Here is an 11,919-nt window from a genome sequence, read left to right as displayed (position 1 = left end):
TTTAAGCGACCTTAGCAGAGGCTAGCCAGTGACGCTGTGGTGCCATCTGGGAATGCGACCAGTGGACTGGCTGGCTGTGGAAGAGGCAGATTAGCAAGGGAGTAGGTAGAGTCTGCGAAGCTGCTGCAGCTAGCCCTGAGGTAGAGGCTCTCGGGCTCTCCTTCACGTCCATCATCTCTCTTGCAGGGAAACAGGCACAGAGGCCAGTTCTCTTCAGGACGCCAAAGCCCCGAAGGAGGCCATGACTTTGACCCCAGAGGCTTCTCTATCTTTGGAGGGAACTGTGAACCTAGAAGACATTCTCTACCTGGGGGACTCGGTGGACTTTGAAGAGAGCCTCTACGTGGAAGAGTCTGAGAAGCCAGAGGAGACACTGTGTATTGAGGAATCGAGGCAGCCGGAGGAGGCTCTGGATCTGGAAGAGCCGGTGAGTTCAGAGGAGCCCCTGTTTGTGGAGGAGCCTGTGAAACCAGATGAGGTACGGTTGTCCCAGGAGCCTGTAGAGCCAGCTAAGAACCCAAGCCCGGAGCAGACTGCTTCTGAGGGAGAAATGGTGGCCCCGGAGGAAAGCCTTCCTGCTCCACCGATTCCCAGCACAGAGGAGGACCTCAGCATGGAGGACCTGGAGCTGCTGGAGGGCCGTTTTGAGGAGTGTGTACAGGCTGTTTCCCAGTTGGAAGAGGAGAGGGACCAGCTTATCCACGAGCTTGTGCTGCTCCGGGAACCTGCCCTGCAGGAGGTGCAGCAAATCCACCAGGACATCCTGGCTGCCTATAAACTGCACGCCCAGGCCGAGCTGGAGCGGGATGGGCTCAGGGAGGAGATCCGGATGGTGAAGCAGAAGCTGTTCAAGGTGACCAAGGAATGCGTGGCCTACCAATACCAGCTGGAGTGCCGCCAACAGGACGTGGCCCAGTTTGCCGATTGCAAGGAAGCGCTGAGCACTCGGGCAGCCCAGCTCTCAGGAGAACTGACCCAGCTCCGCGACGCCTATCAGAAACAGAAGGAGCAGTTGCAGCAGCAACTAGAAGCACCCCCAACCCAGAGCGATGGGCACTTCCTCCAGGAGAGTCGGCGGCTGTCGACACAGTTTGAAAATCTCATGGCAGAAAGCCGCCAGGGCCTGGAAGAGGAGTACGAGCCTCAGCTGCTGCGGCTCCTGGAGAGGAAAGAGGCAGGGACCAAAGCGCTACAGGACACCCAGGCCGAGATCCAAAAGATGAAGGAGGCGCTGAGACCCCTGCAAGCCGAGGCCCGGCAGCTCCACCTTCAGAACAGGAACCTGGAGGACCAGATCACCCTCGTGAGGCAGAAACGTGACGAGGAGGTTCAACAGTACAGGGTAGGCCTTGCCCTCTGTGTCAGAGAGTTTTGCTTTGTCGTTCAGGCTGGCCGGGAGACCCTTCCTGCCTCAGCCGTCTGAGTGCTGGGATTATAGGTGTGTGCCACCATAGCCAGCAGAAGTGATGTCATTTAGGTGAAGGGAAGTCTGAAGTCTGTTTTATTTTTTCCTTCCAAGATAAAGTTTCTCTGTGTAGCCTTGGCTGGTCTGGAACTCACTCTGTAGACCAGGCTGGCCTCAAACTTAGAGATCCACCTGCCTCAGCCTCCTGAGTGTTGGGACTATCGGTGTACCATACCCAGAGAGGTCTAATGCATTTGGGGTGGGGTTACCATTCAGTGTGAAAGCAGGGACCCTGCTCTTGGTTCCGCTAACTCATTCTTTCCCCTAGCTCTGTATTTATTTCATTTGGTTAAGGCCAGCGTTAGGATTTGATGGGTATTTGAATTCTTGGTGTACACAGCTGTTTGTGTGTGTTGGGGATTAAACCCAGGGTCTTGTGCTTGTTTGGTAAGCACTGCACCACTGAACCATATCCCCTCCCCACCCCCTTTTTAAAAAATCTTACTCTGTTTACTTTATGTATATGGATGTTTTATCTGCATGTATGTATGTGCACCATGTGCATGCAATGCCCAAGGCAGCCAGAAGAGGGCAATGGATCCCCTGGAACTGTGAGCTACAGTGAGGGTGCTGGGAACTGCACTTGGGCCCTCTTCAGAACACCAAGCTCTTATCCCTTGAGCCATTTCTCTAGCTCCACACCCCACCCTGACAATTATTTTCACTTTTGGTTTATATAACTCTGTTGGGGGGGGCAGTGGATCCCGGGGATTGGACCCAGGGCTTCATGCATACTTGGCAAGCTCTCTACCACGGAGCTTTATCTCTTTAATAGATTTTGTTTGTTTTTTGAGACAGGATTTTTCTGTGTAACAGCCCTGGACTCACTCTATAGATTAGACTGGCCTTGAACTCATAGAGACCCTCCTGCCTCTGCCTCCTGAGTGCTGGAATTGAAGGTGTGCACCACCACCAAGCCTTTAAATACAATTTTTAAGATTTATTTATTTTATAAATATGATGCTCTATCTGCACCTATGCCTACAGGCCAGAAGAGGGCATTAGATTCCATTGTTGTGAGTCACCAAGTGGGTTCTGGGAATTGAACTCAGGACCTCTGGAAGAGCTGCCAATGCTCTTAACCACTGAGCCATCTTTCCACCTCCCCCACCCCCCACCCCAGTTCTCTTTTTATTTGAGACAGGGCCCAATTTGACTAGGTTAGTCTTGAACTCACTCAGTAGCTCAGGCAGGCCTTGAATTTGAGATCTCCCTGCTTCTTCCCCCCGTGTAGCTAGGATGGCAAGCCTATGCTACCAGGGTAAAATGGGCTACCATACCTGGCTTGGATTCCTAGGTTTTAAACACAAGGAACTGGGGCTCAGTAAAGTAGTTTGAACCTGTGTCTGCCTACTCCTTCCACGGAGGCCTTTTTAAATTCTAACTCAACAGTGACTCATGCTTGGCTATAGGGAGAGCCCGAGAGGCAGAGTCCAATGAGTTCATTCCCTCCTCTACCAGCCACATTCACCCCCAAATACCACCTAGCCATCGTCCAGGGTTTGGGCTGGAATCTCTGCATTTTCCTTTTTTGTACATGCCACCATATCCCTGTACCCGAGTTATTTCTGATTAAGTGTGAGCCAGTTCTAAGTCCTTTTTAGAAGAGTGGGGTATAAATACCGTGTGGATAAACAATTACGTCTGCGGTTGCACAGACTGGGCGTGCGGAAGGCGGGGGCTATCTCTACTTATCTCCTTTTATTGTCTGCCACGCAGCTTAGGGGACACACTAGGCAGATGCTGAGCCAAGAGTTGCTAGGCACGCTGAGAACGCTTCCACGTGGGGCCTTTCACAGCCGGCTTTGTTTTCAGACAGGGTCTAAAGTAGCCCAGACTAGCCCCAAAGTAAATGTTACCTGGAGCTCCAGATACTCCTGCCATCCTCCTGCCTTAGCCTCCCAAATCCTGGGAGGATAGCCATGTGCCATCATATCTAACTTGCTACATTTGCCTTTCGAAACATATATCTCCTTGTATAAACTTGAAATTGTATGTCTTTCCCTCAAGAGAAATCTTGGAAATGGTTTGCTGAGTATCTTACTGTAGTGCTTATGATTTTTCAAAAGATTTTATTTTTACTTATTTATTTACTTTTTGGTTTTTCAAGACAGGGTTTATGTGTAGCCCTGGCTGCCAAGGAACTCACTCTGTAGACCAGGTTGGCCTCAAACTCACATGTTCTGCCTGCCTCTGCCTCTCCAGTGCTGGGATTAAAGGGGGGGCCACTACACCCGATTAAGATTTTATTTTGAATTATGTGTATTTTTTTGGGTAAGTGCACATGCGTGCTGGTGCCCTCAGAGGCTGGAGGTATGGGATCCCCTGGGAGCTGGCCTTACAGGTGGCTGAGAGCTGCCTGATATGGACTGGGAATCGAACTCAGGTCCTCTGCAAAAGCCAGTACTCTGGCCCCACGTATGCTGTTTTTAAGCCAGTGTCTCACTGTAGAGGACACGCTGGCCTCAAACTCTGCTCTCCTGTCTCTGCCTCAGGGGTTAAGGTTTCAAGGCCTATCCCATCACCTAGCTCCAAATTCTGTTTTTCTGAAAGGGTCGCCAAACAGTGTTTGCTGAAGACTCTCCTGTTTCATTCTGGTTATTTGTCGAGGGTGCGCTGGGATTTCTCAGGCTGGGCCTGCCCCCTCGGAGTCAGTCTGGTGATATCATCCCCGCCACCATCCCTCCATTCACCGTTTCTGTGTCTCGTATGAATCAGGCTCAGGCGCTGGCAGGAAAGACAGAAAATAGTCGGGGATGACGTGTTGCTGTTCTCCCAGTTTGCAGTCTGGGAGAGATGCCAGACAAAACGAACGTTTTCATAAAATCCAAACATCATCGATGTTAAACAGGTTTCCTAAGTTAGGGATGTAGCTCAGTGGTAGGCAGCTTGCTTGGCATGCACGAAGCCCCGGGCTTGCCCTCTGCTATTGCACACACAGAAAGAGAGAAGAATGAGGCCTGACAGGATGACATCACCTTTACTACCAGCATGGAGGATGCAGAGGCAGGCGGATCTCTGAATCCGAAGCCAGCCTGGCTTATAGGGTGAGTTCTAGCCCCTCCCCCTGTACCAAAAATGCTTGATTTAAGAAGGTTAACTATGGCAATCTTAGACTCACTGAAATATGCAGTTTGAAGTGAACGTACTTCAATGTGCTGAGCCGTAGGACAGTCCTGGGACCAGTCTCTGTATGGATGAACTAGGTATGCTCACTCCCGCCTGGGGAAACAAGGGGGATGGAGAGTGACTAACAGTAGCTATTATGTACTAGAAAGTTCTCCACAGAATTCATTACTTCTCATACCTCTGGGAGGTACAAAATGTTTGGAAACTGAGCAGAGAGGGGAGACAGAGGAGCCGTTTGTCTGGCGTTTGCTGCTCCAGCATAGATAGCATGAGGATGAGTTTTGTGCATGGTGATAGATATGGGTCTATTTTCATTCTTCTACATGTTGATATCCAGCTAGGCCAGCACCACTTATTAAAAATGCTTTCTTTTTTCCATTTGATATTTTTTGTTTCTTTATCAAATACCAGGTGTTCGAAGATGTGTGGATAGATATCCGGGTCTTCTGTTTGGTTCCATTGGTCCTCCTGTCTGTTCTTATGCCAGTACCAGGCTGTTTTCAGTACTGTAGCTATAATATATTTTTTATATTTTATTTCAATTTATTTTATGTGTAGTGGTGTGACGGTATCAGATGCCCTGGAACTGGAGTTACAGACTCTGTAGCTGAGCTGCCATGTGGGTGCTGGGAATTGAACCCAGGTTCTCTGGAAGAGAAGGCAGTGCCCTTAATAGCTGAGCCATTTCTCCAGCCCCTATATAATAAATTCTGATCACATTTACCCATTCCCTTTTCTTCCCTCACCTCTGCCAAGCCCTCCCTCCGTGTTTTTGTTTTTGTTTTGTTTTTGTTTAGCAGAGCAGTGTGGAGTGCCAGGCACTTCATTTTGGCCTTCTGGGCTTTCACAGAGAAGACAGAAGAGTCTGTGTCTAAGGAAAGTAATGAGGGGTGAGCTCAGAACCAACTGCAAATCCTGGCCCCACTCCCTCCCAGGTAAAACAGGATCATACCCGATTTTAACCAAAAGGCCAAGAGACAGTAAAAATGGGATTTCCAGGCGGAGAGATGGCTGGTGGCCGGGAGGAGTTTGCTGCTCTTGCAGAGGTCATTCCCAGTATCTGCATTGGGCCATTTGCACCTTCCTGTAACCCCAGCTCTGAGGAATCCATGCCCTCTTTCTTCTGAGTGCCCTAGGCACTGCACACGCTTGCTGCATGTATATACACCGAGGTATCGAGGAGCGTTATTAGTTTTTAGAAACCAGGGCTGAAGGTCGCTTTCCAGGCTGCATACAATGAGCTAGTTATTGTTGGTGAAGCTCCTATGGTGGTGCCAGGCTCACGTGAGACATGGTTTTGTTAGCCTTGGCTGTCCTGGATCTAGCTCTTGTAGACCAGGCTGGCCTCAAACTCACAGAGATCCGCCTGCTTGTGCCTCTTAAGTGCTGGGATTAAAGGCGTGCACCACCACTGCCGGCTGACTTTGGAGTTTATTAAAGAATATTGATGGACTGGAGAGATGGCTAAGTGGTTAAGAACACTGAGTCCTCTTCACGGCTCAACCATTAATTTGAAAATTTTATGTGTGGGTGTTTTGTCTGCATGTATGCATGCATGTAGTGCCCAAGGAGGCCGGAAGGCAGCATCAGATCCCATGGAACTGGAGTTACAGTTGCTTGTGAGCTCATATGTGGATGCCGGGAATTGAACCTGGGTCCTATGAAAGAGCATCAAATGCTTAAACATTGAGCCATCTCATCAACTGATGGTGGCGCACGCCTTTAATCCCAGCACTCGGGAGGCAGAGGCAGGCGGACCTCCGAATCTGAGGCTAGCCTGGTCTACAGAGCGAGTTCCAGAACAGCCAGGGCTACACCGAGAAACCTTGTCTCAAAAAACCAGAACCAAACCAAACACTGAGGCATTTCTCTAGTCCTCCACCGCCCCCACCCCGTCTTTTAATAAAGGGTCTATTGAGCCTTGGCTGGCCAGAAATTATTCTGTGGATCAGGTGCTTCACCCAGCTTTCTGAGATGCTCTTCATTGGCCTGGTGGTGGTGAAGCCAGATTTGCTAGACTGCAGAGAGCCTCCAGGCACCTGCCTGTCCCTGCCCCCCTTCCCAAAACTGGGATTGTAGACACCCATGATTCTGGGGATTAACAGGTTCTCATATTGTGTTGTCAGCTCTTCACTACGCAATTTCTCCATGTATTTATTTTTTCCACTTTTTAAGGTTTTTTTTGACACAGGTTCTCTACACAGCTCTGTCTTGGAACTCACTATGTGGAGCAAACCGGTACTGAACTCACAGAGCTCTGCTGGGGTTAAAGGTGTGTGTCATCTCACCCAGCCTTTTCTTTTTCTTTTTTTTGAGATGGAGTCTCAGGGACTCCAGGCTGGCCTCCTAACTCACGGTGAGCAGGAATAACCTCGAGTCTGGGTGGAGTGCTGGGGTCAGAGGCAAGCATCACCATGTTGTCTCTATGCACCATGCGGCATCGCCCCACCCCCACCCATGTGCTTTGCTTTACCCAAAGTGGAGCAGTGTGCAGAAACCGCCCTTCAGATGCCACGTTCCTAGGTGGTAAGGGCACATCTGTGTGGTCCCCCAGGCAGGGCTGGACACTAAAAAAAGAGCTTTTGATAGTGTTGGTTAAAGGGGAGCTTCCGCAAGGGCCCAGTATCACAGACGGATGCACCTCTGAACAATATCAAAGCTGACTCAGATCAGAGCACCTTCTAATAATAGCAGTGCCCAAAACAGACTGTTATTTCTCAACTGCCCTTAGAAGACTTCCCCACGGCAACACCCTGTGTCCCCAGGGCCCCGACCCTTTGGAGACAAGGTCACATACAGCCCAGGCCGGCCTGGAACTTCTGATTCTGCCTCCACCTCCAAAATACATTTGCCACCGCAATTTATGCTGTGCTGGGGGTCAAACCCAGGGCTTTGTAGACAGAAGGCACCGTACCAAGTGAGCCACATCCCAGCTTCCTTATCCTAATCCTTCAAGGATCCAAGCTGGACTTGCTGAGCATCTTCCTTCTCTCCCAGAACTCAAGGCAGTAGAGCGAGAGCGCTCAATTGCTATCCTCAGCATCACACACAAGTTGTTAGCCTATACTCGTTTATTTTAAAGGTAGTGTCTTATGTAGTCCAGGCTAGCCCCAGATTCATTATGTAACTAAGAATTTTATTGAACTTCAAGATCCTCTAGCGTCCACCTTCAGAGTGCTTGTGTGTTCTACCATGCCTGGTTCCTAAAACGTTTCTCCTTTCAGTGCTGAGGGTGACTGGGGTGTGGGCATGCTGGCAGGTGCTCCACCACTGACCTACAGCTCTAGCCCTTTATTCAGGTTTGACTCTGGTTTTAGCTGTGAAATGATTTTTTTTTAAATGTGTTTATTTTCTGTGAACTGGTGTGAAGGCATGAGATCCCCTAGAACTGGAGTTATAGACAGTTGTAAGCTGCCAGGTAGGTGGGGGAATTGAACCCAGGTTCTTTAGGAAGAATTCCCAGTGCTCTTAACTGCTGAGCCATCTCTCCAACCCCCATGAAATGATTTTTAAACCTTACAGAATCTCAATAATTGACAAAGTGCAGATAAATCCTTAACACCTTCCAACCCATATAAAATTAAAAATACCTTAATATGTTTCTAGAAGTAAGTTTATGGATTATGAGGAACGTCAACAACTGACTTAGCACTAAGTTAATGTCAGGCACTAAGCCTCTAGGTACCTTTTGTTTATTTATTGTTTTTTGGTTTTTCGAGACAGGGTTTCTCTGTAGCTTTGGAGCCTGTCCTAGAACTAGCTCTGTAGACCAGGCTAGCCTCGAACTCACAAGGATCCACCTGCCTCTGCCTCCCGAGTCTCTAGGTACCTTTTTTTTCAAAAAGATTTGTTCATTTTGTCTTGCATGTATGTATGTGTGTACATGTGTGTTTGGTACCCACGGAGGGGAGAAGAGGGCATCAGATCTGGAGCCTAGAACTATTTATCAATAGTTGTGAACCATTGTGTGGGTGCTGGGAATCCAACCTGGGTCCTCTGCAAGAAAAACAAGTGCTCTTAACAGCTGAGCCATCTCTCCAGCTTCCCTTTCCACCCTTGTTAAGATTTAAATAATAAAATGATTGGTAAACTTTCTTTTTTTTAAATATTTATTTATTATGTATACAATATTCTGTCTGTGTGTATATCTGCAGGCCGGAAGAGGACACCAGACCTCATTATAGATGGTTGTGAGCCACCATGTGGTTGCTGGGAATTGAACTCAGGACCTTTGTAAGAGCAGGCAGTGCTCTTAACCACTGAGCCATCTCTCCAGCCCCCCCCTTTTTTTTTTGGTTTTTCGAGACAGGGTTTCTCTGTGGTTTTGGAGCCTGTCCTGGAACTAGCTCTGTAGACCAGGCTGGTCTCGAACTCACAGAGATCCGCCTGCCTCTGCCTCCCAAGTGCTGGGATTAAAGGTGTGCGCCACCACCGCCTGGCTTCTTTTTTTTTCTTTTTAAGTTTTTCAGCAGGGTTTTTTGCATAGCCCTGGTCTAAAACTCAGAGATCCTCCTGCCAGCCCTGGAGTGCTCGGGTTAAAGGCGTGTCCACCACCACCGGGCATTTTCACAGTAGTGTCACGTTGTCAAGATACTTCTCAGAAACTTCTTTCTTGTTTTCCGAGACAGGGTTTCTCCGTGTAACAGCACTGGCTATCCTGGAACTCTTTGTAGACCAGGTTAGCTTCGGATTCAGAGATCCACCTGCCTCTGCCTCTCTAGTGCTGGGATTAAAGGTGTGTGCCACCATTGCCCAGCTTTTTGTATTTTTGAGACAGGGTTTCTCTATGTAGCCTTGGTTGTTCTGAGTGTTGGGATTAAAAGCGTGAGCCACCACCACCAGGCCTCAGAACTGATTTCTTAATCTATCCTATGAAGGTAGTATCAATCTCAGTATCACTATATTCAATGATACAGGTCGGGCCTAGTGGTGAATCTCTTTTCCCTGCACTAAAGAGGCAGAGGCAGGTGGATCTCTGAGTTCGAGGCCAGTTTGTTTACAGACCATGTTCCAGGACAGACAGGATGCCCAGAAAAACTGTGCATGTGAGGGGGAAGGGGGACCAAACCAACCAAACGGTAACGAAACAATCACACAACAATGTGAAGTGCTGTATATAGCAGATGTCAGGTGTTTATCGTCTGGCCCTTCTGCGCAGGAGCAGCTGGAGGAGATGGAGGAGAGACAGAGGCAGTTACGAAGCGGCGTGCAGGTCCAGCAACAGAAGAACAAAGAGATGGAGCAGCTGAGGACCAGCCTCGCTGAAGAGCTCTCAACATATAAGTCAGTTTTCTCTGCTTCCCAAGCCACGTCTACTCCTGACTGATGGGGGGAGGGCTCATGGAATATCTTATCTAACGAAAGAAAACAAAATCATTTGGGGAACTGACTTTCAAACAGTTGGAAACTGGCTCTCTCTTTTTAAAGGGCTATGCTACCCAAGAGTCTGGAACAGGCTGATGCAGCTACTTCTCAGGCAGGTGGAGTTGAGGCCCAATCCCAAGGTGATCTTCGTGCACAGATGACAGGGGGTTTGCTCGTTATCGCTGCTTTCTAACAGTACTAACTAATGCCTTATCTGGAGGGTCTTAGCTGTTACCCTTGCTTGGGATTCTCTTACCTCAATCTGCGTAGTTACAGGCATGTGCCTCTGTACCTGGTTACTTAATATCCTTTTATTATTGTTATTTTTTGGTTTTTCAAAACAGTGTTTCTCTGTATAACCGGCGTGGCTGCTCTGGAACTTGCTTTGTAGACCAGGCTGGCCTTGAACTCAGAGATCTGCCTGCCTCTCCCTCCCAAGTGCTGGGATTAATGCCTGAGAAAGCTTTAATTTTTAATGAAACACAAAATTACATTTGGCCATTTTGCTGGGCCTCACCAATATTTTTTTTTGAGACAGGTCTCACCTTGTAGCTTTGGTTGGCCTTTTGTGTAGGCCATGTTGGCCTTGAACTCACAGAGATCCACTTTCCTCTGTCTTCCAAGTACTTGGATTAATTACCACGATTGTCAAGAGCTTTTTGTGTTTTATTTTTAAGATAGAGTTTCTCTGTAGCTTTGGAGCCTTCCTGAACTAGCTTTTGTAGACCAGGCTGGCCTCGAACTCTCAGAGATCAACCTGCCTCTGCCTCCCAAGTGCTGGGATTAAAGGTGTGCACCACCACCATCCAGCGTCAATAACTTTTATATTACAGATACATCATCTAGTGGCCGGAGACGGTTCAGCAGTTAAGAATGCTAGCTGAGAATACAGGCTTGGCTCCCAGAACTCACATGCAATTCAATTGTCTATAACTCCAGTTCTAGAGGATCTGGTGCCCTCTTCTGGCCTTTATGAGCACCAGCCACAGGCATACACGCAGGCAAAACATTCACTCACATGTAAAATAAAAGATATTTAAAGCAAACAAAATCTAGGCTCTATATACATCCTTCCAACTCTGATATTCAGTTTCCTTGGTATGGCACAAAAGACAATCCTATTATCAAATTAACACTGACAAAGGAGGCCAACAGGAATAAATGACTCAGTTAAAAAACCATTGAAGATACTCCTGGGGCCCAAATTTAGTCAATGTATAAAATAATCACCAAACATGTCTACTCATCTGTCAGAGGGTTTGAGTACAGTACCCGCGGAGCACAGAAGCTAAAGGCAGTTACGGGCTACCCACCCCATTGGGTGCCGGGAACCACACTTATGTCTTCTGAAAGAGCAGTGTGTGCTCTTAAATGCTAAACCATCTCTCCAGCCCCTTTTCACATAATAAAAATATAAAAGCTGGGGACTTATTCAGTAGTTGGGAAGTTTTAGGGCAAGAAGGGGGAAAAAAAACCCAGAAGCTAAGTTGTATACAATACAGATGCCTATACATTTTCTTTCCTAGTTAAATTTGGATACCAACTGGTAAGCAGTAACTTCAACTGATTCATTCTTGTAAGTTTCTAGATTTTCTTTTATGGTTATGCTGATCATCTGGGAGTTACAACCCTGCAACTGACAATGACCTGGTGAGCACTTCTGTACGGACTGGAAAGGGTAACAATCTAAACAGAGGATCCGAGCAGAGGATGCAGCTCAGTTGGTGGAGTGCATGGATAGCATCTACAAAGCCCCAGCACTGTATTACTGGGGCGGGTGGTGTACGCCTGCAATCGGGTGCCTGTGAGACAAGAGCACCCTAAACTCAAGGACTGCCTGGGCTGAAGGAGACGGGCTAGAGATGATGCAGTGCTGTGGGGCACTTGTTCTTGCAGGGGACCCAGGTTTGAGTCCCAGAGCCCACAGCCACCCATAATTCAACTTCTGGGGCACCTGACAC

At 48.2% G+C, this 11,919-nt stretch overlaps 1 protein-coding gene across 4 annotated transcripts in view; it reads left to right on the top strand.

Annotated features, from left to right (window-relative positions):
• Sync (syncoilin, intermediate filament protein) overlaps positions 1-11,919 on the top strand; it is a 20,740-nt gene that overhangs the window by 6,394 nt on the left and 2,427 nt on the right. The window contains exons 2-4 of one of the 4 annotated variants that reach the window (XM_013348418.2): positions 187-1,342; positions 9,753-9,877; positions 10,022-10,098. In XM_013348418.2, coding sequence (XP_013203872.2) covers positions 187-1,342; positions 9,753-9,877; positions 10,022-10,098 — 1,358 coding nt within the window. Of the gene's footprint in view, positions 1-186; positions 1,343-9,752; positions 9,878-10,021; positions 10,320-11,919 lie in introns of those variants that run through there. The other 3 variants (XM_026781841.1, XM_026781840.1, XM_026781842.1) reach the window with 3 other exon arrangements.

Source organism: Microtus ochrogaster, chromosome 10, assembly GCF_000317375.1.
Source record: "Microtus ochrogaster isolate Prairie Vole_2 chromosome 10, MicOch1.0, whole genome shotgun sequence".
NCBI lineage: Eukaryota > Metazoa > Chordata > Mammalia > Rodentia > Cricetidae > Microtus > Microtus ochrogaster.
Note: the sequence above shows the minus strand (reverse complement) of the source record. Positions and strands in the feature narration are given on the sequence as shown.